Below are 27,670 nucleotides of genomic sequence, written 5' to 3' on the forward strand. Positions count from 1 at the left end.
TGTGGGTCAGCTCCCTGGCCAGAAACAGAACTCAGGCCACCACACCACTGCCACTGTGGTGGCAGCGCGGACACTTAACCCCTATGACTCCAGAGAGGCCAATCTTAAATGATAAATGCAAGACATCTTTTGTGCTTGATTTTTTCCTCCCACTACAGTAATTAGTTCACTGAAGGCAATGTTTACTAAGTTTTTGACAGCACAGCTTTAATGGGCATTAAGCAAATGTGAACTGTATTATTTTAAGTAAAGACTCATCACATGTTAATTTCCTAGATGGATTAATGACTAGTGTAAAGAGCAAAACCTTAGCATTTTTAGAAGAAATAAATAGATCTTTATGACCTTAGGATATGGACAATTATTTTAAAATTTATTTTATTTTTTACATCATTCTTCATTTTGTGCATTTTTTCATCGTGGTTGTAATCCCTGTGGGCTTCTCACCACCAAGTCACCCGTGTGCCATCACCATAGTCACATGCACTATTCCCATCCTAGTTTTGATCCCATTCCCCTGTCCACCCCAATAAAATGTCTATATGTCTCTAGTTTATAACTGTTCATGGCTTTCATTTTTACTTTATTACAACTGCTTTTTATTCCTTGATCCCTTATGCTCCTGCTATGAGGATATGTACAATTTCTTAAATGTGACTCTCAAAGCACACAGTTCCAGAGGACTGCTGAATTAACTAGTAACTCATTCTTAATCACAAACACTACAAATTGAATAAAAGAACAAGCTATAAATGAGAAGAAATATTAACATACATACAAGTATTCACATGCACACATATTTATATATGTGTGTAGATAAAACTTCAAGATCAAAAATAAAGACAAACAAGCCATTGAAAATAAAGGACAAAACACAGACCTTACATAGAAAAGCATAGTTAATAAAAATAACATGAAAACATGTTCAACTACATCAGCAATGAACAAAATTTAAAACCACAATAATATATATAATTCAACACCTATAAGTAAGGACAAAAATTAAATATAGGGACCACAACTCTTATAAACTGCTGCTACTAGAAATATATATTGGTAGATACATTATCCAAGGTCCAGCAATTCCTTTCGTAAGTATAAACATAAGCATAAAAGAAAACCACATGCACCAATAGGAGACATTTAAAAACAGTGAAGGGGGGATGAAAATCATTAGGAAAATAGAAAATGGTAGGCTAGATACCAATGGAATATAAAGTGATAGTAAAAACTATAGATACATGCAGCAAGTTACACTATGTATTTACAAAGTCATATACTACACTCCAAATGTTAGTTATATTTTACTGTATTTCCTTGATGTGGGGGTTATGAACATGTATTTATTTTATAATAGAGAAGAACAGCTAAAATTTTAACCATGATTAAAAAGGGTTATTAGAGAGAGTACATTAGCTTTCTTATTTTACAGACATAATCAAATCATCTCAATAATGGATACCTAAGCAACACAGGAAATTCCACTTAAGGGAAGATTCTTACCATATTCCTTATTCACAAGAAGTTAGAAAAAAAATTTAGCTCTCTATTGCATAACCCTAAGAATGGCAGGAATCATTAATGACTGTCAGACAGCTTTAGATATTCATATCAAATACAGACCCCAAAATTATAGTAAGCCTACTTACAGCAAACTGTGCTAGATACTTTTAATAAGATCATCTCTCTTAAAAGTGGTATAAACCTACAGAATGGACGAAGATATTTGCACATCTATAGCCAACAAAAGTTTAATAGCCAAAATTAAAAAAAAAAAACCTCAACAAAAACAGCCATTTAAAAATCAGCAAAGTATCTGAATAGATATTTCTCCAAAGAACACATATAGATGGGCGAATAGGCACAAGAAAATAAGTTTATTATCTGAAATGCAAACCAAAATCATAATGAGATTTTACCTTATAGCTGTGAATATGGTAATTATCCAAAAGAAAAAAAACAAGTAAGAGGAGGATGTGGAGAACAGGGAACCCTGATACACTCTTGGTGGGAATGTAAATTGATGCAGACATTATGAAAACCAGCATGGAAATTTCTCAAAAATTAAAAATAGAAACTGAATACAATCTAATTATCCCACTTGTGGGTATTTACCTAAATAATACAAAAACTCTAATTTGAAGATATATGTACCATCCCCGCCCCCAGGTAATGCAGCATTATAGATAATACACAAGAGTTGGAAACAAGCTAAAGTGCCCAAAGACTGAAGAATGAATAGTGAAGATGTGCTATACATAAATAACACTTCTCAGCTATTTTTAAAAACCCCTGAAATCCTGCCATTTGCAACAAGTTGGATGATGGACCTAGAGTATTATGCTTAATGAAATAATTCAGATTGAGAAAGACAAATACCATATGATTGCACTCATATGTGGTATATAAACAAACAGATCAACTACATAAAACAAAAATTAACTTTTGAATTATGAAACCAATTTAGTGATTACCAATTTAGTGTTAAATTTGGACAGAGGGAAACAATGGTATGGTGAAGGATGTATTAGTACTTTTACTGGTGAACTTAGTATAATACATACATGTTGATTCTCCACTATGCACAACAAAATCTATGTTACAACAAAATGTTACCTCAATTTTAAAAAACACTGCAAAAATTATAGAAATGCAAATCAAAATCAATGGCATATCACCTAGCACCCATCAGGATGGCTATTACCAATAAAAAATTATTTTTTAACAGAAAAACAACAAATTTTGACAAGAATGTGGTGAAATTAGCAGCTCTATGCATTACTGGTGAGAATGAAAAATGGTATAACCTCTGTGAAAACGTATGGGAGTTCCTCAAAAATTAAAAATAGAATGACCATACTGTTAGCAATGTTACTTTCAGGTATTTATTTATCCAAAGAATTAGAAGTAGGATCTCGAAAGAGATATTTGCACACCCAAATTCATAATGCTGGAGGAAGAGTATGTCCTGAATGTACTCTACCTCCATGCCAAAAAGATCCCAGGTGCTGAGTATTACACATCCATCATGTCAAAAATCTGCCATGATTCATGACTTCCTGAAGGGGTGATTACTGGGAAATACGGGTGAAGTTAGGCAGCCATGTCTGGAATAAAGCCAAACACATGTGAGCATGATACTCTTGGTTTCTGCCACCATCAGTGTTTTCTTGGGTCCCAACTTAGTATGTATTCACCCACTAATCAATCTCTCCTTCATACTCCCCCCACCCTCCCTATTTCCTCTCTTTGCATTTTCCTTTGTAAAAATCCTTTTATTAACTTTTCTAAGTGTGCCTGCAGTTGGGCCCTGTTCTATGCCTTTTTAAGCACATAGGTGAGAACTCACATCCAAACCATTCCATTTCCTTTTGGGGTACCCTGTAACAATAATAGCATGATGCAAAATAGCCAAGAGGCAGAAGAAAAAAATAAAATGTCCATTAACAATTGAATGGATAAACATATACATATAACAAGATTATTATTCAACTTTGCTACAAGGATGAACTTTGCAGACATTATTCAAAGTGAAGTCAGTGAGTCACAAAAAGACAATATACTGAAGATTCCAATTATATGAGGTATCTAAAGTAATCAAATTATTAAAAATCAAATATAAACAGGAAAAAATTAGCCATGTAAAATATTACAAGAAAAAAGAATCATAGTGATGATTACAAAGTGAAAAACTGATCTTTCAATTGCATATGCAATGTATTAAAGAACATATTCTAAAAAAAATGTGGACTGAAATACATTTGTACCTGACTCAAAAGTTCATGTTTCATTTAGCTGCACCTAAGAAATAAGTGTCAAACTTACCTTTAAAAAATAAAATATTCTTGGGCCCTCCCTGGTGGTGCAGCGGGTTAAAGCACAGCACTAAGAAGCTAAAGCCGCTTCCGCATGAGTTCGATTCCTGCCTGCCCCAGAGGTGACCACATGGCGCGGCAGACCTCTCCTGACCCGCCCGCTGCTCCCCTCAGCAGTGTAGTTCTCAGTCAACCTGTTCTGCTCCCCGCTCTGTCTCTGGTGAATCTTATCACCCCCCGCATTTCTGGCCTGTACCCAAGTTCTGTATGAATAAATAAATAAATAAATCTTTTTAAAAAAAAAAAAAGTATTCATATTCAGAGAGACTCACAAGAACAGTGGTTGGCTGTGTCTGATCAGAGGGAAGAAATGGGAAGCTGCAGTGGGATGGGGTGGGGTGTTTCTATTTTGCAAGATGAAGAAGTTCAAGAGATCCACTGCACAACAGTGTGGGTATACCTAATACCTCTCCCCTACCACATGTAAAATTCTATTAAAATGGTAAATTTTAGATTACATATTTTACTATAGAAAAACTTAAACCATTAAACAACATTTTTTGAAAATTTGTTAATATAGTAACTTCTATATTATTGCTTTGAGTATAAATTTAAGTTAGATGGATGAATATTTCAATTTTTCTTCTCTCCAGTGAAGAAATGTTGAGAAAACAAAATGGGAGACTAAACTGTTTATACAACAATTTACTTCTCTTGAATTTTGACAATTTATCCTTAACCAAAAAATACTGTGATATTTCAATGTGAAGTGGTAGGTTCAATTCTGACATAAGAAAGTCACTTGGAAAAAATGGTTATCCTGTAACTGTCAATCATGACATAACCTACATATCTTATATTTCAAAACCTCAAATAATTCATTCTCTCACACTGAAAGGGAGAAAAACAGTCTTTACTCAGAGCTCACTTCCTTGTGCAGAATACATGTATGGGGCCTGGTAGTGCAACAGCTTAAGCTATAGCACTATGAAGCCATCTGTAACACAAGCTTAAACCCTGGCCAGGGGACCTCTCCTCTCTCACCTGCTGCTCCCCTCAACAGTGTATTTCAGTAAATCTGCCTGTTCTGCTCCCCATTCTGTCCCAGGAGAATTCTCTCACCACCTGCATTCCAGATCTTGTATGCTTAAATAAATCTTTAAAAAGAAATACATATAGCGTCATTATGTATGCTTTGTTTTAGATTCATAATTTTCACTGTTGCTTACATCACATAATCAAGACTTGGAAGTATACTGCTGACAAATGACCATTTCTTTACTCCATTAAAACCAGTATCAGGGCCCTCGCTGGTGGCACAGCAGGTTAAAGCACAGCACTAAGAAGCTAAAGTCACTTCAGCATGAGTTCAATCCCTACCCCGGAGATGACCCACATGGCGTGGCAGACCTCTCCTGACCTGCCTACTACTGCTCCCCTCAGCAGTGTACTTCATCAATCTACCTATGCTGCTCCCCAATGTCTCTGAGGAAGCCTCTCACTGTATCTATGCCTCTGTCCTGTACCCTAGTTCTTTATGAATAAATAACTAAATCTTTAAAAAAAAAACAAAACTGATTGTAATGCATCTTTCTCAGTTCATGTTCCCAAGTGATCATCAACAAAATCTAATACTTAGTATAAACTAGCATTTACTACTTAATAAGAACCATATAGCTGGCATATTTTTAAGTGCTTTATGTATAGTAATGACATTTAACCCTCACAATCATCTTGTTAAATCGCCACTATCGCTCCCACTTTACAAATGAGAAACTGAGAAGAATAAACAATTTCTTCAAGGTGTCAGATTGAGACATTAAGCAGTATGGCTCCAGAGTCCTTGCTCCTACTCTTGATACCCAAATGGCTGTGAATCAAAGATCAGCAACCTTTTTCTTTTTTCTGTTATAATTACTCAGCTTTGCTGTTGTGTGAGAGCACCATATACAATGTAAGAATACAATAGCAGGGCCGTCCCTGGTGGCACAACAGGCTAAGCACATCTCTATGGAACTATCACAACCACTGCAGTAAGAGTTCAATCCCTGGGCAGGGAGCTGACCCACATGGCTGGCAGGCCTCTCCTGAACAGCCTGCCACTCCCCTCAGCAGTGCACTTCCGTCCATCTGCCTGTTCTGCTCCCCACTCTGTCTCTAATGAATTCTCTCAACCCCTGCACCTCTGGCCTATACCCTTGTTCTTTATGCATAAATATATCTTTTTTAAAAAAAGAATACATGAGCCTGCTATCTTCCAACAAAACTGTGTGAGGATAATGAAAATGAAACTGCACATGATTTCAATATAGCATAAAATATTACATTTTTTTTCCTAATGCCAATAATATGCAAATCTTTCTTTGTACATGGGCCTACAAAAACTACATGGGCCATAGTTTAATAATCTCTGCCCTAAATGAATTAATCTTTTTTTTGCCAATTAATAAACCAAGTTCTTCTATACTTCTCTCTCATATTTACCAAGTGCAAACCTGTAATTTCTAACATCACAATTTCATCTAACTGTGATCCAAGCAAAGTAGCTGCTTGCAAACATCGGCCACTAATTGCACTTCACAACTGGTATGCCCCTATAAAATCAAGTCACATTCTATGGTGTCATTTAGTAACAAAGTACTAAAATTCATTTTGAATGCTCTCCAAGCAAAACAACCATAATTAGTGTTAAAAAGTAGTGTTACGAATGTTTAGAGAAAAATGTATGTTTACCTGCTTTTTACTATAAGAAGCTTTAATTGTGAATAATGCCTATATGTTTTTGGTATATGTTTTCCCCTTTCATTGAGAAAATGTCTCAATTTATACTAATCCAGAAACAATGGTTTGCAATTAGTGTGGAAAAACTCCATTGGTCCATATTAGTCACTAATAAAATAATAAAAACTTAATGGCTTTATGTCACAAAGTTTCATGACACATGACAGACAACTACAGTACTGAAACCATCACAAAGGAAATTTTTAAAACAGACAAAAACATGAAGATATATCTCACTGTCTCTCTTAGACAGTAGATAAACTGAGAAGAAATCACAGAAAGCTAAAAAAAATTATCAGCCTTTCAAAATACAAATATGCAAAAGGAAAAAGTTATATAATACCTTCTTAGATAGTTTTCTCAAAACATTCAGCTGCAGATTTATGACTACTAAATAAAATTGTCATTTTGCTGAGGTCTTTCTTTGCTGTTTTATAATAGCCTATAGTCAAGATAAATGTAAATGAATGCAAAGGGTAGAAAAATAGTATTTCTAAAAATGTTTTCTGTAACATTTTTGTAAAAACATTGACTTTTACCCAAATTTATAGATTCAAAATTTTCTAAAGCCTTTTATTTTCTTATTGGGAAAAGTAAAATATAGTAAAAGTAAATATAAAGGAAAATTATAACATATGTATAAGTTTTTTTAGTTCATCAATTTACTTCCTACTTTTGTTAGGAACTTTTTTGTTCCTTATTTTTCATAACTATGCCCTGTCTTCTCATGTATGTTTTAAGCTACCCATCTGTAGTTCCTACAACATACATGTTGAAGATGAATTGCTCTATATTACTTTGGCTTCTTTTGAGCTAGGCAACATTTAATAACTTTTGAATGTTGCTACTCTAAGAACATTCAACTGTAGGTGAAAATTAACTACAGATACATGCTATACATTGACATAAAATGGAAATATAAACAGATGAATGATAGTAATTAGTGTTTTCCATGTTATTCATACTAAAATATTATGTATATAAACTCAAACTTCTATTAAAATATGGGTCAGCTCAAGTTCTCGTAGTACACTCATAAACCTTGAGGAAAATGTTTCAGACTTGACTAGAGGTTCCCAGTTGACCTTCTGGAATCAATTTGACTCGTTGTGCAGCTGGATTTATATAAAATTATATATTTATGTATGTATAATTTCCTACTGGAAAATATGCCTGACTCTCAATATTGGGGGTACTTTTTCCTTTCCCTATGCATGGACTGAAAGGAAATATCTATTTGGAGTACTTTGCCTTATCTCCCAGAAGAGGCTATGGCAAGCCGGCTGATTCCCCAGAGCCATAACTGTGATAGGAGGGCCTTTTCTAAGCCTGTGGGGGCGGTCTGTGTATGAAAGCTGTAACACAACAGGACATTTTCTTGCTGACCTGCCAATTCACTTTACCAGCAACAGTAATTTTTACAATCTATGGGCAATATTTGGTTATTAAGTCATTTTTCCTCCTTTCCCACCCTCTCAACATTCTGTCTGCAAAAACAAAAGGTGGTATAAAGATGGAACTGAATTCTGAGCATGGTGAGAGCTAACTTATCCTTTTAACTTTCTTGTGAATAAGTCAAAAAGGATTTTCTGTCAGGGTAACAAGAAGTGTGTGGGCCTGCTTTAGCTATACCACTAAAAAAGCTAATCTGGAGCAAAGGCCAACACAATAAAGTCTCACAAGAAAGGATTCCTGACTCCTTGGCCTGTTGGGCATTTGTACCTAATGAAAAACAGCCATAGGATTGACTGTTCTGTGCCCAGACAGACAACAAAGGAAGGAAATACCCCTTATTTACTGTTAAGTTTTGTTTTGTTTTGTTTTTTACTGCTTAATTTTTCTTCTCTTGAAAAGGTGGTAAGAATGGCTAGTCCAGACATTATTGACAGGTTGAATTTATCATTTAGGACAGGACTAAGGTCTGTGGGTTTTTTCCCTACAAAGGACATAAGGAAGGTATACTCCTTTTACATTCTGCTAACTTCTGTTTTCACTTGCCAGGTTTCTTGCTATTATTTAATTTTTAGTTCCTTTTCAACAAAAATTTGGCAAAGCAGAGAGAATGTTAAAGCTGATAAAATTTCCAATCTTTTTCCTCTAAATATGTCAGTGACTGTTTCTCTTGTATGTGGCTCACCAGAAGTACCAACTAATTTGGTAGCTGGCAACATTCGAAGCTCCCAAGCCACAGAGGAAGAGAAATGTAGACTTAAAAAATAATCTGAATAAATTTAGTGTTTTGAACTTGGAAGCAATTTTTGTTTAGAACCAATTTTACCAGCTGAAAAGTAACCAAAGTAATATAGAACAGTTCATCTTCAACATGTATGTCATAGGAGCTAGAGATAGGTAGCTTAAAATATACATGATGGCCCTCCCTGGTGGCGCGGCGGGTTAAAGCACAGCACTGAGAAGCTAAAGCCACTTCAGCATGAGTTAGATCCCCGCCTGCCCCAGAGGAGCTCCACATGGCGTGGCAGACCTCTCCTGACCCGCCCACTGCTCCCCTCAGCAGTGTACTTCGTCGATCTGCCTGTTCTACTCCCCACTCTGTCTCTGGTGAAGCCTCTCGCCACCCCTGAGCCTCTGACCTGTACCCCAGTTCTGTATGCACAAATAAATCTTAAAATATATACCTATATATATATAAATATATATATATATATATATATATACATATATACACACACACACACATGAGAAGACAGGGCACAGCTATGAAAAATAAGGGACAAAAAAAATTCCTAACAAAAGTAGGAATATATACTGATGAACTAAAAAAAAACAAACATATACTTTGTAGTTTCCCTGTACTTTCACTTTTCCCAGTAAGATAACAAAAGGCATTAGACAACTTGAATCTATAAATTTGGGTGAAAGTCAATGTTTTTACAGTTAAAATGTTATAGAAAACATATTGAGAAATTGTGTTTTTCTACTCAACTACTTCATGAGAAGTTTTGTGTAACTTTATAACATTTATTTGAACAATACAGCTTTATTCATTACAAAAGCCATGATGAGTTATCTAACAGGCTTACATAGCACAACAACATCATTTCTATGGCATCACTTAGAACACTTTTTGATATATATATAATACTATTACTGGAAATTAAGTTTATTACAAATATTCATTTGCATATGATTAGGACAACTGCTCTTTTTTTAATTCAACTCATAAATGCAAATTCCTACCTCTAAAACCTATCATGTATTGCTTTTAAAATAATATTTAATAATGTATCATGACATTCAGCACTTGCAAATTATTAAGTTATAATCCTGGTAATCACTACTATTTCCATGCTAAAATTTTTAGGACTTAAAAAGAAAAAAAAAGCTGTGCCATTGAAAATAAAAAGCAACTAGGGAGAAGGGAAAAAACTGAGCAAATAACAGCAATACTATAGATTTTGTAATGATAAATTTTTCTTTGATGAGGGTTTTTGGGGAGAAGGTGACTGTCTTTATATTAAAATGTATATAGCAATATGGTGAATTGGAGATGAAATGTTACAAAACAAGAACAAAATGGTAGGGGGTAATAGAACAAACTTTAATAGCAGAGCATTCCCTCAGTTTCCATAATCATCTTTAGATTACCACAGAGAACAAAAGAGAGGTAAAAAAAATTATATGATTCCTTGTAATTGTATATTTTTTATGCTTTACTAAAATTTAGTAGAACAAGTTGAAGTATAAAATTTATACATTAAAAATACATTAGCTCTCATAAGAGAATTACCAGAACATAAATATCACTTCCATCAATTTTTTCCTGAGCTCACTGCTTCAAACAGAATGACAGTAAATATGAAAGGTAACAGAAAAAAAGAATAAAGAAGGGTATAGCATCCCCTGGTTTCCTCATGTTTTATAAAGGCAACGCTCAGTGAATAAGAACTTCACTCATTCATTTAAAGGAATGGTAATGAAGCACTAAGAATCCTTCTCTTACAATGACGAACTTAAATAATGCTTTACCAAATGTCATGTACTAACATGGATTATCTCATAACAATCCTCTGAAGAAAGTGTTATCTCCATTTTACAGATAAGAAAACTGAGGCTAGGAAGTCACTGGTTCACAACTGGTCAGTGGTAGCAGGATTTGATCTAACTGACTCCAAGAGTTAAGAACCTATGTTTTTGACCACTATACGTTAGATAAATTCTCTCCAAGTCAGTGTTTCTCAGCTGCTATTTCAATGTCACCCTCCTAAGCAGCCTTATTAACAATTTCCCCTTATTTCTCACTGCAAAATTATAGAAAAAAATATAAGTTGCTTTCTGACCCCCACTCCAAGTCCTGGCACAGAGATCCCAAAACCTTTGTAACTTCCTAGATAAGAGGACTAGCAGCATCTTTTGTTCCAACACTTGGTCCTTTACTGTGCTTCCTAACACCAGTCCCTATATCCCTGGAAATTTCCTGGGTAGTAGGAATTTCTTCTGTTCTCATGAGGTGATTCTTAGAGAGTCCTTGAGGCAAGGGGGTTGGAAACCAGAAAGAACAAGCAGTGATTCACTTGGGTTTTTCAGTCCCACAACCTCCCTAATCTCCAGCGGGGGAGAAGGGTTAGAAATAGAGTAATTGATCATGCTTACATGATGATGATGCACTGAAATCCCAACAGTAGGGAGTTCAGCAGCATCTGGGCAGGTGAATATGTGAAGGTGCCACACAAAGTGGCATCTAGAAAGGGCACTCTGCCCCTTCCATGTGCGTTGCTCCATGTATTCCTCATCCTTTACATATCCTCTTAAAGCAAACCAATAATGCAAAAGTAAACTGCTTTCCAGACTACCATGAAACTACAACGCTGGCAAGCCACTCGAGGGTTGGAGGAACATCCAATTTATAGCTTACTGGTGGAAGTTCAGCTGGCCTTTTGATTGGTATCAAAAGGGGGGGAGGGCAGAGCCTTCTGGAACTGAGCCCTTAACCTGTAGGATCTATCTACAAGATAGGATAGTGCCAGAATTTAGTGAAACTGTAGGTTGCTCATTTAATGTCAAAGAATCACTTAGAGAGGAAAAAAAAATGCACACATCTGATGTCAGAAGTGTGAGTGTGGAAATAGCGTGAGTAAAAGAGAAACACAGTGTAGGTTTTCTTAACACTCCCCCTCATAAAATTTTAACAGATATACTATATATGTATATACCATATATGTGTGTGTTATGTCTTCACTTTATACAAAAAAGATTTGTTTTACAGCAAAACCACACCCTTGCCCAAAAACCCATTTTTAATTCCTTGAGGATGACATCACACAGAGAACACAACCTCCAGAACAAAGTTTCTCAGCCTCCACACTATTAACTTTGGGACCAACAGCACTGGGAGGGGAGGGCTTCCTAGGCATTACAGGATGCTCAGCATCACCCTGGCCCTACCGCCCCCTGGAAATCAAAAGCATCACTGTTTCAAAGTTGGATAAAGATCCCCTGAAATAATTTTCTGGCTCTTTAAAAATGCAGCTAAGTGGCCCTCTCTGATGGCACAGCGGGTTAAAGCACAGCACTGAGAATCTAAAGCCGCTTCCACATGAGTTCGATCCCCGCCTGCCTCAGAGGTGATCACATGGCCTGGCAGACCTCTCCTGGCCCACCCGCTGCTTGCCTCAGCAGTGTACTTCGTCCACCTGCCTGTTCTGCTCCGTCTCTGGTGAGGCCTCTCACCACCCCTGAGCCTCTGGCTTATACCCCAGTTCTGTATGCACAAATAAATAAATCTTTTTAAAAAATGCAGCTAAGTGACAGCAATGGCTTCTTTTGCTATTTATATGTTCATAGGAATTACGGTTTCAAATTTTGTTGACAATAAACTTAAATGGACAGCATATAAGCAGATTCCAAATGCGGCATCTCTGTAAATGAAGGAAGACATATTAATAGCAGCACTGGAAAGGAAATAGTGTTTTATATAAACAAAACAGGGAAAGAACCCAACATTAGACCAATAACTGAAAAGATATTAAAGTTTAATAAAATCTATTTATAATGAATGCCATGGAATGAAACTAACTACACCCCCCACGCCAAAGTGAGGAGTGAGACGAATTATCTCACTTTAAGGACATGTGAGAATTGTAATAGAATCCCTAGGAGAACACTGTCCTTCCACAGTTTTCACATAATATGCTGGTCAAGAGGGGGAGCTAGGGTTAAGAATATTATTAAATGGTGATGGGAAGGGCAGTTGAGAGGTCCAGATTCAGAGTAAATCTTGAAAAAGATTTACTCAAATCAATCACAGAGGTAGGCTGTCTGGAGCAGTCTAATCCCAAGGCGTCTTGAGGACTACATGGAGGGGTATGGTAGGAGGGCAACTCTAATCGTGGCCCTGACGTCAAGGGGAAGAAATGGCAGGAGCCATCAGAAGGGCCCTTAGGGAAGGGCTTAATTCTAGGAGTCCCTGTTTCCTCATCTGTAAAATGGGGGCAATAATAGTATCTCTGTTTCAAGGGCTATGATGAGGATTAAATGAGATAAACGGTAGATGGTACCGCACAGTAACGACTTGATGTTTCTAATAATCCTTAAACCATACAGAATGAATGCAAAGATTCATTCTACGTGAATGCTAAGATTAACAAATGTAAGCAGGTTCAAAGAATCAAAGATAACTATAAAAAAGAAGTCAAGCCTCCCTGGTGGAATAAGGGATTAAGTCTCAGCACTATGAAGCTATCGCATCCACTGCAGCATGAGTTTGAGCCCCTGCCCAGGAACTAACTAACCCACATAGCACAGCAGATCTCTCCTGTATCACCTGCTGCTCCTCTCAGCAGTGTACTTCAGTGGGTCCACCTGTTCTGCTCCCCACTCTGTCTCTGGTGAATCCTCTCATCCCCCCACAACTTGGGCCTACACCATAGTGGGGAATACAACAAGTGGATTGTTATATTGACTGAAAAACACTTTTGAGGGAAGCAGCAGGAGAGACAGAAGAAGTCTGCTGCTCCATGTCTTACCTATGAAAATAGCAGAATCATATGAGGCTGTATCACACATGAGCACAAACACATTCATGCAAGCTAACGAAGCATGCAAAATGAACTCCTGTGGAGGGCAATTTTCAAAGTTACGTAAGTTTAACCCTTTGACCAAGCCATCTTATTTCTAGAAATTTATCTTAATAATACCCCTGGAAACAAGTGAGATGATACTACAAATTATTTCAGCATGGTTTGTGTTGTCAAATGGCTACAAACAATTTAAATAAATGTCCATCGATATGAGCAATTGAAAGAGTACATCCACCTGATAGAATAATATACAACTATTAAAAAGACTGAAGGAGTCCTTTTGGTAGCCATAGATGTTTAGGAAACATTAACTAGAGGAAAACCAATATATAAAATAGTGTGAGGTGGAACCAAACATCTGAATTTCCATGGGGCAAATTTGGTAGGCTGAACAAGAAACTATTTAGTGGTCTCCTATAGGATGATGGTAGGCAGCTAAAAATGGGCAACTTTTCACCACCCTTTAGTTGTTATGCTTTTTTTTAAACCATGCAAATTTAACACCAAATTTAAATTACCAAATTTTAAACTTATTGCACAAAAACAGGAATTTTTTTAAAAACTTTTAATAAATTCCAAGTGAGCTAAAATATAAAAGGCTTTTTTTTTTAAAAAAAAGATATTCATACAGAACTGGGGTACAGGCCAGAGATGTGGAGGGTGATAGGATTCACCAGAGACAGAGTGGGGAGCAGAACAGGCAGACTGATGAAGTACACTGCTGCGGGGAGCAGCGGGCGGGTCAGGAGAGGACTGCCACTCCATGTGGTCACCTCAGGGGCAGGCGGGGATCGAACTCATGCGGAAGTGGCTTTAGCTTCTTAGTGCTGTGCTTTAACCCTCTGCGCCACCAGGGAGGGCCTAAAAGGCTTTTTATAGCATGAAGAAAACTGGTAAATGTGGCTATAAAAATGTTTAAGTTATGTAATAAAAAAATCATAAAGTTAAATGACAAGTTAGGAAGAAAATCTAGTACATGACTAAGACCAAATTTTTATATATACAAAGGATTCTTAATAGTACTTATACAGCAAGACTTCAAAAAGGACAAAGGATAGGAAAGCAGTTAGAAGAAAAAAAGATATATCTAATGAGCATATGAAAATATACCCTAACTCATTAAGAAAACACAAAGTAAAACAAGATATCATTTTACAGTCACAGTGGAAAAGATTCATAATAACCAGTATAGATTAGAATCAAAGAAAACAGGACCTTTTGCACACTGGTGAGAATATAAATTGGTAGGATATTTTGAGGTAGAATTTGGCAATATTCTAATTTAATTCTAAATATGCATATTCTGTGATGTAACAATTTATTCTCTAGAAACATATGCTGTAAACTCTCTCATCTAAGACCTTATACAAACAAATGTGCACCACAGTATGGCCACAGCATTATTTGGTGTATTTTAGACTTTACCTTGGACTCTATATATTTTTGTTTGTTGAACTGTAGCTGCATGAGTACTGCCTGGAACAATATATATAGCTAGAATTATTTTCATGATTAAAGTCTAATTAATGTGTTGGGGTTTTTTAGCTGGAGGGTGAAATGCTCAAGAAATACACTCTGCTGGGGAAAAAGCTTTATATATAAACATCAGTCTTATCAGTACCATAAATCTCCCATTAAAGCCAGGATCAAAGTTATTAGCAATTTATTCACTGCTGAAGAGAGTGAAGCCAGAAACACAAGCAGGAAAATAGTGTTTTCAGATATTCATAAATTTTACCAAGAGTAAGAAAGACCTCCCAGGATAGTAACCATGAACATCAGGTGTACAAGAGAACAACCCTATGAGTTTTTTCTATTGTGATATTCAGGGGAAGTGGTTTTTCCAAATATCCACACCCAAACACTGATTTATTGAAATGGAGCAAACTAGGACCTCGAGCAATATAATTCTTAGATCCTAGGTGGCCATTTCTTTTTGACAGCTCTGTCCTGCGTCTCGCCTGTGTAGAAGCCTAGGCCCCATGCAACAGCCCAGTGAACAAGTGGAGTATCATGACACACACATAAAGAATATAAAGGAATTCCTAATAATCTTCCAAGGCTGCTGAATACCTTCCTTTATAAAAGAAGAACAGAAAGAGGTAGGGAGGAAGAGAAAGCAAATTCAGAATTATCCCTACATAGTTTCACTCTAGCATGTGTTGTGATATGCATTTTGTTACAGAAGAAGAAAGAGATGAGTGTTGACTCAGAACAGCATGGAAGTGCAGAGCAAGCAGTCTGAAACCATTCCATAACAAAGTCCTCATCCCCATTAGTGAATAAAATATACAAAGTTATAATTAGCTAAAAGGGATATATTAATACCTAGAACAAAATAGTCATATGGTGTATTTCGTGATGGTACTTAAACTTTTAAATATGTGGTACATATTTAATAAAGAAAACCAAAATATATAATGAAAAATTGATTAATAATGACACTGCATAATGATGTGAATAAAAATGATGCCATAAACATTTGTCTGTAATTATGTAAGATTACCAAATCAAAGGCAAAGCAACAATGTGAGGGAAATTTGCAACACAGTACTAATCATATCAAATGTTAAAATTTATAAATTTCTAAGAACTGAAACTTTAGATAATAAGATTTAAGTTTATTGGAACTATAGAAATAGGGAAGGGAAATGACATTACAACTAGACAAATCTATGACATAGAACATTTTATACAACCTTAGACCTTTTAAATAATTTGGGTAGCAGAGAAATGATTAAACGTACTTGTTTTGTGATAACTGTTTACATATGACATTTTGGAGATAATGGAAAATTCAACTACAGACTAGATATTAGATACTGGAGGATTATTGTTAATTATCTTCAATGTGATACAGTATTGTGATCATATAGGAAGAAACCTAAGTATTTTAAGACTGTGTCATGGTATCTATGACATACTGAGTCAGACCCTGCGTATGTTTATGTAGCATTCACCAGTGTACAAGTGGTAAAAATTTAGGTGAGCATTCAACATTCCTATAAATTTTTAAATAGTCATATAAATAAGCTGGAAAAATGTGATTGTATTCAAAGATATAGATAGTATATTTTAATATTCCTAAGGCACAAGGAACTGTAAAAATACCAAGATTTTTTGATATTTCAGATTAGTCATATTCATTCTCCCTAAAAAAATAACATTTAAATTGAGGACTTCATTACCAACCTTAAAAAAAGAAAGAAAACAAGCCCTCCTTTTTCCCCTGCAAAGTTCAGTTGGGTTTTGTCTTAAGGTCTGTGAAACTTGGTATCACAGTATTGGTAGAGATCATTTGTAATACTTCATCTATAATAAATATTGTGGCATAAATAAAGCAAATGACTATTGACTGATTGGGGAGTTTTCTTAACTATTTTTACATCCTTTCTCTTAACCTTTCCAGATACTTACCAGGGACAGTAACATTATAGATAAAAATAAAAGAAGTGAATTAACAATAATTCTCTGAGGGTCTCCTTGATGGTGCAGGGGTTAAAGTCTATGCTGTCTAGCTATCTCCAGCCACTGAGGCATAAATTCAATGCCTGGTCAGGGAACTGACCTCCATGGCACAGCAGCTGCTGTTCCCCTCAGCAGTGTATTTCAGTACATCTGCCTGTTCTGCTCCCTACTCTGTCTCAGGTGAATCCTCTCACCCCCCCCACCCCCACTGGCCTACAAGAACTCCAGTTCTGTATGCATAAATAAATTAATCACTGGCAAAGACTTAACATGTTGATATATTACAAGGTACTTGACAGCAGGAAAAACTGCTATAACTGAGAACATACATTCTTTTAACAACCTTTCCCCCAGAATAAAGATTCATCTGACTTGTGGGAAGATTATGGGTAATGCTTTTCCAGCACCAATAACAAAAGTCAGAAAGGTCCCCCACAGTAAGACCTACCACAATGCCTGGCACACAGTAAATGTTTTAAATGTATAAATTATCCTCTGCATAAAGTCTTCTAGGAAATAATTGCATCTTCTTTCTGACTGATGAACACTTTATGACACATAAGGGATTAGTCATGTCTACCTTGTAATATGGTTGTGTATTTGTCTCACGGCCTCTAATTTATACATTAGAATAAAACAGCTTTATAAAGGAAGCTACAACACTAGAGGTCCACTCTAGTGTTTTCATCTTTAGAATCATTACACATCATATAATTCTTCATATGTAAAATATTTCTATTTTATTTTATTGAGAGGGATAAATCAATTACCCCACAAATACTCACTACTCTCCTGTTATGTACTAACCACTGTGTTACAAACTGGGGGGCTATTAACTATCTAAATGATATTATTCTGCTTATTTTGATGGAAGTGCTTTCAATTATAAGCTGGCTTTCTATATACATATGTATTAAATTCAGGTAACACTAGCTTACAGCACTTTATGTTTTAGGAAACAGGTTCACAGCTCTTTAAAGGGCTGCCATACCACACTCACCATGAAAACACAAATAACATCATAGTCCACTAGACCCACTACTTTTCTCTCCCACAACCACTGCGGTAACCTAAGTTCTGCAGTCAGATTCCAAGAGTTTGTTTTTGGCTTGGTTTTTGTCTGTTCTTTTCTTTAGTTTCTTTAAATGTGTCAATCTTAAAATAGCCCAACAAGTTAATGGTCAACATATGATTCAAAAATCACCTCAGAGTACTCTTCCTTTTTTGGTCCATGATGAAAGTATCTATCTGGACATAAAATCTCTTATTTTTCTTATAAAACACATTTGATAAATTGTTATAAGCTATAAAATTCCTTAAAGAGTAGAGTTCCAACATGATATGGAAAAACAGTAAGAAAACTGTATTTAAAATGATACTAAATGCAAGCTAGTATCCTGAAACAGAAAAAAAAAAACAATAGTGGAAAACTGATGAAATCCAAATACAAAGTCTATTAATTTGTTAACAGTGCTGTAGCAGTGTTAATCTCTTAACTCTGAAAAATGCACCTGGTTATGTAAGATTTTAACATTAGAGGAAGTTGGATAAATGATATACAAGAACTACTATTTTTGCTACTTCTCTGTAAAACTAAAATTATTGCAAAATGTGAAGTTTTAAAGTCAACTATCGTGGTTGAAGCTGTTTAGTTTATGTCTAGACAACACTCAGTGAGTGAGGAGGGGTAGGAAAAGGAAACAGCCAGATACATGATTCAAGCTTCTCAAATTAGTGACTAATCTTCCTGTCTATTCTTGGGCAGTTGGCACTCAGCGTTCTATTTGGTTTGTACAAAGCCCTACATACAGAAAAGGCTCCCCCCACCCTCTAAAACCTCAAAAGGAAATGGTTTGTTTTTCCCTAGGTTTTCTTTTTTCTTATCATAACACAGAGCAATAGAGACCAGCACCAATGGTGTAAGTTATAAAAGATGCAACCCATCAGTTTCTAATGATAAGTAAGGAAAACAAAGTCTGAACAATTACAATTCCACCAATGAAAGCAGTCAGCTTTTGAGGGGACAGATAGAGGAATCAGAATTAGTAGCTACGCCTTTCACTGTGAGATGGCAAAATTCATTTATATGCTAAAGAAGTTGACATTAGCAAAAACTACAAAATATTTCTTATAATATGCCTTTTTCTGACATGTTGTGTAATCTATCTGTTCTAGCTTATTTATTCTAATGTTACTCTCCCAGGTGGCCCAGATGCCTAAGTTCACCTACAAAATAATTCTCCACCCTCCCCGTTACACAGGGATACAGGAAAACCATCTGATTTAATTCAGATTATGTAACAGAAAGGCACGGGCTCCTCTCAAAAAAAAAAGATCTCTGCTCATGTATCAGTTAGCTACTGTGAAAATTACCTGAGTACAGACTACACAAAAATCAGGTAAAAGTTTTTATGTGATGTAAATGGGTACAAAAACAGCCTTAATCTGGACAAAAAGTTTGAGTTAAAAAGTATTTTAAGAGAAATTCTGCCTATTATTACAAATAGAATTTCACTGAGTTTTATTAAACCATCCACTGAACAAGGAATTTCCAACAACAAAACCCTTTTGGGTTTGGAAAGTGTTGAGTAGAGGTGGGAAGACAAGTACCTTCAATACTACTGATGACAATTTAACTTCGTACCACCTTTATGGAGGATAATTTGGCATTTTTTGACTAATTCCTTCTTTTCAAAATACTTTTTCCATGGCTTCTGTACACACTCCTCTGATTTTTCTAGTCTGCTTACAGATTTTTAACTTTTTGTCATTGGTGTTCTTGTCTCACCCATTTTCTAGTGAATTATGCCTTCTTTACAAATCTCATCTACTCCATTATCCTCAATTACACTATAACTTTTAAGTAAATTTTAGCCCCAATTTCTCACCTAAATAATTCTTTGCCATACTTCATATTCATATTCTCTAATCTTAAGGGTACCCTCAAAACTGCCTGGCAATCCTACCATCCATTCCTAGTCACTCTACCACACTCCAAAAAATAAGGAGGATCTCCAAAAATTCAGGAGATCCTCCTGAGTATCATCACATCCCTAATTCAACTCTCAATAGAAATACTTTCTGTAAGAAGGGCATGACATAAATCATAAAGTATGCATATCAACCTTTATCACCAACTGGTTATACCTTCTATTAGTGTTCATCCTTACCTCCTTTCTCCTTTCTCAGGATGATAATATGCCTGTGCTCTCTGAAGCACAAACCTATTTTATCTTCTCAAGAATCTAACATTGCTTGCTATCTACCCATTTCTAATTCTCTCAATAATAAAGATCACTGAAGGTTTCTAAAATAATAATTTTCAAAGAAAAACATACCAATCCTTTAGTCCAACAAGTCTATTTCTAGGAATCTGTATAAAAGACTAATATAAAGACTGAATTGTGAGGATACTCACCCCAGTATTTTCTAAGTAGCTAAAACTTACAACCAACATAACCAATACCAGGAAGGTGATTACACAGCTATACTCTGGCCTAAGACAGCTATTAAAATGGCTACTTTTGTTTTGTCTACACATGTAAACATTCACAATTCACAGTCAAATTAAAAGGCTTTTACAACAGTAGAAACATTTTATGCCCATTTTGATAAAGAAGATTATGTATTTAAAGGCTGCAAATATACTTGGGTTACTCAAATGTTCAACAACTTCTTAGGTAGCCTATACATGAACGAAAAGGGTCTTTCTTATGCACTGACAAAAGAGAAAAATCTAAATACTGATCAAATAAAAGTAGTTTTAAAAACTACTAAAATTAAGTTGAATGACGTATGCAATTATTTATTTTCAATTAAAACTTGTGTTTTATTTGGGAAAAATTTTTTATATTCAAGTTTTCCAAATTCTTTAAATTCTAATAAAACCTCTCCTCATGCTTGAGTGACACCATCTATTTAACAGTCAATAAGAAGTCCCAGAGAAGAATGGATAAAGATGAATAAACTGGAAAAAAGTCAACAAAGGAATGTTGCTCCAAAATAAGAAGGAACATGATACTGATATACATTATAACACAGATGAATTTCAAAAACATGTTGAGTAAAAAATTTATATCATGTATGTGCTACATGATTCCATTTATATGAAGTTCTGGAACAGGATAAACTAATCTATTATACATGATGGGGGAAAATAAGAACAAGGGTGAGAGGCTTGACTGGGAAGAGCAATCAAGAACTCTCTGGCATGAAACTAAAATGGCATACATAATGGGTTTACCCCATACAGGTATATGCATTTGTCAAAATTCACCCAATGGTTCACTTAAGATTTGTACTCTTTAGAATAATATACATGCCAGAGTATTTGGTGGTATTGTGTTTTGATGCCTATAACCTATTTAACACACATTCCTCTAAAAAAATAAGCTCTTGGGCATCCCTGGTGGCACAAGAGTTAAATCTCAGCACTATGAAGCTATGGGCAGCCCCTGCAGCACAAGTTCGATCCCTGGCCTAAGAACTAATCCACACTGGTGCAGCAGACCTCTCCAGTCTCGCTGGCTATTCCCCTCAGCAGTGTATTTAGTCAATCTGTCTGTTCTGCTCTTCACTCTGTCTCTGGTGAATCTTTCTAAACACCACCCTCCCCCATCTAGCTTACACCCCAACTCTTGTATGCAAAAATAAATCTTTTTAAGTATGAAATTAAAATAAAGAATCTACGTGATGGATAAATGCTTTCCACTCTTCTATATGAAAATTCTCATTAAAAAATGTTGGAAAATTGGCAGGTTAAAGCATAGCACAAGCTAAAGCCACTTCAGCATGAGTTTGATCCCCAGAGGTGATTCACATGGTGTGGCAGACCTCTCCTGGCCCGTCAGCTGCTCCCCTCAGCAGTGTACTTCCTCAGTTGGCCTGTACTGCTCCCCACTCTGTCTCTGGTGAATCCTCTCACTGCTCCTGCCCTCTGGCCTGTATCCCAGTTCTGTATGCATAAATAAATAAATATTTTTTTTTAAGTTGGAAAATTTAACTCTCAGTAAATAAAGTCTGCTAGAGAAAGCAAACTCCCTGGTTAAACCTATGTATTCAAAGGCTGGAAAAGAAATCAAAACATTTCTGATGATTTCTCAAATGGTAGAAGATATTCTACCTTTAACTAAAGATAGGAAAAACATTTTTAGGGATCAATTGCCATTTTGTAAATTCACAAGCTTTAATACAAGTTGACAAACCTGGCTGCTTTCTTGGAAATTTTATTTGTAAGCCACCTTTGAACAATATATCCTTAATTTATAATAGTTGGCGTAAAAGAGATTAAAATTGTATCTGCACCATAATCAACTATGGTAATAATTACATTCACCTTGATATTAAATATTGAAAATGCTAATCAGAAAAGAACAGGATATGGGTCAAACAGACCTCATTAAACTTTTCCTTTTAAAAGACACCAAAAAACACTTAATAAAAATAATCATGTCTAAATGCTAATTCACAATACAGTGATTTTACTAAATCAGCTAATATTTTAGGAAATATGAAAAGTTCAGTTGTAGTCATAATAAAAACTGCTTATATTGATATTTAAAATATTTTTTAAATCATAAAGAAAATGTCTCAAGAACAATAATGTAAATAGATATATGAATAAAAGAAAAAAAGAAGTAGAAAACAACAACAAAAAAAGAACCTCAAGAGATAGCCTCACTAAGTTCAGAATTTATCATATTAGAAATGACAAGAATAAGTTCCAGAAAAAAAAAATAACCAAAAAGTTGAAGCTTCACAAATTTTACACAAATGACTTAATTTTCTTAATACAATCTCTCCACAGCTTTAAAGAACATATATTGCTTATATCATATTTATAAATACAGGAAACGCGTAAACAAAAAGCTGTATATGCTCTAATATGAGTGACTGAAAATGTTTTCAAGTCATCCTGTATTTAATTTTTCGATAGTTCTATAACTGATTTATGTCTTGCTTTCTAATATTACCACTAGGTAAAATGTGACCAAATAATGCAGCTAATCACAGTACTCTTCCCAGCCCCCAATTATTCCATATCAGTTAAGTCCATAAGTCCAAAGAAAATTCACATACACAATAAAAAAAATTCATTCAACAAGCATTTATTCAAAACTTATTATAAACCAAACACAAAAGTAGGCACTGGATACAAATCACAGAATAAGTCAGATATAACCTGTGCCCTAATGGAACTTAGAAAGCATGGGCCGGGGCATTAGAGACAGCAAACAAGTAAACAAACAAAAACATAAATATTTATAATAATAAACTTTCCTATGGAGGAAAGTTTAAGGATGGAATGCTGGAAAAAAGAGAGAAGCTGTTTATGGTCATCTTTGACGAGATGACATTTAAATAAATCCAGACCTGAAGACCAAAGCAGTCAGTTTGGAAAGAGCAAAGGTGAGAGTAAACCTTCCCTTCGGAAGACACAGCATGTGCAAGGCCCCAGAGGTACAGGCCCCAACAGGACATGTAACAGAGGGGATGAGGTGTACCTAGGGCAGGGTGGAGAAACTATAAAGACCACGCACTAAGGCTTTAGTTAGGCCTCAGAAAGCATATTGGATTTTTGTTCTAAGTACAAAAGAAACTCATTGAAGGGTGTTAAAAGGGGGAATGACATTATTGATGTCTATTACTTTGGTAAAAAAAAAAAAGCTATAAAATAGAAACTAAGGTGGTAATGTAGACAAAAAATAATGTGGATTAAGAAGTGGAATAGAGGGTTGAGATATTTTAACAGTAGAATTAATTAAATTTGCTAATAGGGTTGGGGGAAGTAAGGGCAACTATATACAAGATAGTGGCATCAACTATGATGATAGAAAAAGAAAATAAAGTATAGTGGGGAATCAATAATGCTTTAGATGCCTGTGAGACAGCCAAGGTCTGTTGAGTGGGCAGTTCTATATGTCAGTGCTGGAAATCAGAGACATACTGATCAAGTTCTTTAAACTGGCCCGGAGTGTTTATAAAATACAAATCATTGTGCAAAACTCCAGGCTTCGATATCAAAAGGGACATGCACATGTGCACATTTTTTAACATATTCTAATGATTCTGATGTCAACTAGAATCTGACAGCCACTTAGGTAAATAGAATGTAATGTTACAGTTCATCACCTAGAGCTAGGACGCTTTACAAAAAGGAAAATTGTTAAGATTATGTTTTCATACTATCTAATCTCCAATCACACATTATAGAGGAAATAATGGTCTAATTCCCATTTTTCAAATGACATTTACTGAAGGCCACTCTGAAGATGTACAATTTCTTCTATTTCTTTTTTTTTTTTTTTAACAAAATAGCCAGGAGATAGCTCACAAATGAATAAGCAAAGGCTCAGAAAAGTGGAAAATCTTGTCCAAAGGACATACAATCAATAAACAGAGCCAAGACTCAAAAATCAATATGACACAATTCCAGTCTGCTTTCCACCACATGAAAATGCCACAAAGCTCACGCCCACAAAGCTCACCATCTGTGACATGTCATGTGCAAAAATAATTATAACAAGATAAAATGGGGTGAGTGCCTTAAGGGAAAAGAAAGGACAATGAAAGTTGAAGGAAAAATTACTTCTTGATTTTCACTATTTAAAAATTTTATAACTGCAAAAACTACAAATTTCTCCTTTCAAAGGATCTCCCTAAAGTCATAAAACAAGTCATTAACGGCTAAACCACAGCTGTCTTACCAGTAAAGTGAGGACACAGAACAAAAATCTATGTACATACTTAATAGTCAATATCATTTATTATTGGAAGAGTACAGAAATAATTTATATCGGACTTTTAACATAGAATGTTGTATTTTACTTCAAAATCTATTCAATACTGTATCTACGTACCTGGCAAAAGATCAGCGAACAAAACAGTCTCTGTCCCGTAAAATTCAAATGAGATGAGAAAGTAAGTAAGCATTTACCAATCAGTGGAAAGTGCTATTAAACAAAGAGAGGAGGGTGAGGAAGTAAGGCAGGAGGTAAGAATTTGCTCTTTTACATAACTTTGAGGTAAATCCTCACATGTAACTAAAGCCTGAAATAAGTACAGCAAGCCACCACACAGTTATCTGCAAGGGAGGAGTCTTCAAGACAGAGGGTAGACAGCAAGTGCAAAGGTCTTGAGGCCGGAATTATATTCCTGTGTGTGGAAAATTGTAAGCAGGCAAATGTGTGGGTGAGGGGTAACAGACGCCGGGAAAGGCATGCTCTAAAAGCAGAGAGTATGGCGATCTGACTTAGGTTTTAAAGAACCGCTCAGACTTCTGTATGGAGAACAGATGAACAAATGGAAACAGTGAGCCTCCTTACAACTGAAACAGTCCAGGAGACACATAATGCTGACTTGAAACAAGAGAGTGATGATGATTATCTGGGTTCTAGTTAGGTTTTGGTTAGAAAATCCACAGGTTATTTGATAAATTTGATGTGAGGTGAGAAAAAAAAAAAGAATCAAGGAAAGTGTCAAACGATTTAGGAAGCAAGGAGTTAGCATAAAATGAGACAAGTCAGAGAAGCAATTTTATTTTCAAACACCCAGAAAATTGCCTGATATATAGTAAACACTCAAATACTTATTTGCAAATTAAATTTAACTGAATTAACTGGACAAATCCCCTACATCAAACAGTAGGCTCAATACATTGCTTTCCTTTTGCTCTACATTTCCTTTAGCAATGTTTGTCAATTACACACTTAGATTAGGTGCTCACGGAACATGTGCTTGGAGCACAGCAACTAATTCTACCTCAATAACCAGTTTCAGATTTACAATTTTCCTGAATACATACTACGGGAGTTACTATAACAGCTCTGTGACAGCCTGAGGATTCTTACACCCGAAGTAATTAACCTGTTCATTAATGTCAAGTTCCTGGAAGGTAGTGAAGTGCAAAAAGAACTCCCAAAGCCAGAGTTAACTGAACCGCCTAACATTTCCTGATAAATTTGCAGAATGGGGCAAGACCGAACAAGCGCCCTAAAAGAAAATAAGCCACCAGTCATCAGTAATTTCTTTAAATAGCTTTTTTACCCCCAAGCAAAAAGTCCCTTCAAAAACACCTTCAATGAAAAATAAAACCTGCGTGAGAACATGAGATTTAGTACCTCTTCCTCAAAGGAGACATTTCCCCTGCCAATTAGCAAAACTGAGCTCCTTAGGAAAGAGGTGGATATGCTCACTCCAGTACCTCTTACTGACCTATACCCAGATTTTCTAACCTCCACCGTCCTATATACAGCCCCACAAAGAATCACAGAGCTAGCTGAAATATGTTCAAAGGAATGTTCCTAAAATGAAGTTACCATTCCTTCCTTTCCTCCGATTACTTAAAAATGTTAGCCGAAGCTTAGGTATCATCTCTTCCACCATACTTTTCTTAATGCCCCACCCTAAGCCGCGAGGTCGGGGTGTGGTGTGTGTGTGTGTGTGTGTGTGTGGTATGTGTGATGTGTGTGTGTGTGTGTCTGTGCGCGCGCGCGCGCGCGCGCTTGCAACTTTTAGTGGAAATAAAGCTGAAAAACCTATATTAGGAGAAGCTGATCGCACCGACTTCAGCAACAGGCAGTACTTTCCCTTTCCCTGTGGGTAAAAAGGTCTTGAGCCAAGCCAACCCAATCTGCTACGATGCCAGCCGGCGCCGTACCTTCCCCCAAAGCCAGCCAGGAAACTGCCGCCACTGACCACTCAGCTGACCAGGGAAGGCCCGAGGTTGTGAGGGAGAAAGGTTACGAGCCGGGTCTCCAACCACCGCCTAACAGCGAGTGGAGCCGGGCCGACCCACAACTCCACGCCAAACGGAGCGACACACATTCTTGCCCAGCTCCAGAGGCTCAGCACGGATCAGGGATCAGGGGCGAGGTGGAGCGGGGAGAGGAGGAGCGAGAACCGCCCCGGTGCGGGGAGTGCCCGAGGGGTGCCCGGCGCCCGAGGAACGGAGCACAAATAAGCCCGCGTGCCAGCGAGCCAGCGGCGTCCCCTCGGGAGCAGAAAGCTCGGCGCCGAGAAAAAACGCTAAGGGCAGGGAGCCCACCTGGGCTTCACCTCGTCAGGGAGAAAGGCTGGCGAGAACGGGCGCGGGCCCCTACCAAGGGGCCTAGGACGCCAAATCCCCGCGAACGGGCCGGACGCCCGGGGGCGGCGAGGTGGGGGCTACCGCGATTCGTTTCTCCCGTCATCACTGAAAACCGGGAAACCCTGAAGAGAGGAGAGTGGGGTGGGGTGGGGGAGGGGCGTGAGAGCAAGCGGGGCGAGGGCCGCAGGAGCGCGGGGTGCGCGCTCTGGGAAGAGCCTGAGGGCGCACCCCCGGCCGGAGCCCGGGAGGCGCGACCGCCCGCGGGACTCGGGAAAGCCGGCGCTTCCCCGGCAGCGGGAAGCGGGGGTGGGGGGGCCGAGCACCCGCCTCCCCGCCCCCACACTCACCATGTAGAGGGTGAAGGGCAGGCCGAGCAGAAAGAGCCACAGGTAGAGGTGCAGCGCGTTCACGAAGGTGGCCTGGTGCGGGTCGTAGTACCAGCCCCCGCTGAGTGCGGCCCACACCCCCTGCCGGAGGATCTG

At 36.9% G+C, this 27,670-nt stretch overlaps 1 protein-coding gene across 3 annotated transcripts in view; it reads right to left on the bottom strand.

Moving 5' to 3' along the window:
* Positions 1 to 27,664, bottom strand: part of PCNX (pecanex homolog (Drosophila)) — a 143,592-nt gene extending 115,928 nt beyond the window's left edge. For 2 of the 3 annotated variants that reach the window (XM_012724521.1, XM_012724519.1), the window contains exon 1: positions 27,536 to 27,592. In XM_012724521.1, coding sequence (XP_012579975.1) covers positions 27,536 to 27,538 — 3 coding nt within the window. In that variant the 5' untranslated portion in view covers positions 27,539 to 27,592. Of the gene's footprint in view, positions 1 to 27,535 lie in introns of all 3 variants that reach the window. The other variant, XM_012724520.1, reaches the window with a different exon arrangement.
* Positions 27,665 to 27,670: the final 6 nt, after the last annotated feature.

This window comes from Condylura cristata, unplaced genomic scaffold (genome assembly GCF_000260355.1).
Source record: "Condylura cristata isolate star-nosed mole 26May11 unplaced genomic scaffold, ConCri1.0 scaffold00013, whole genome shotgun sequence".
NCBI classification, from domain to species: Eukaryota; Metazoa; Chordata; class Mammalia; order Eulipotyphla; family Talpidae; genus Condylura; species Condylura cristata.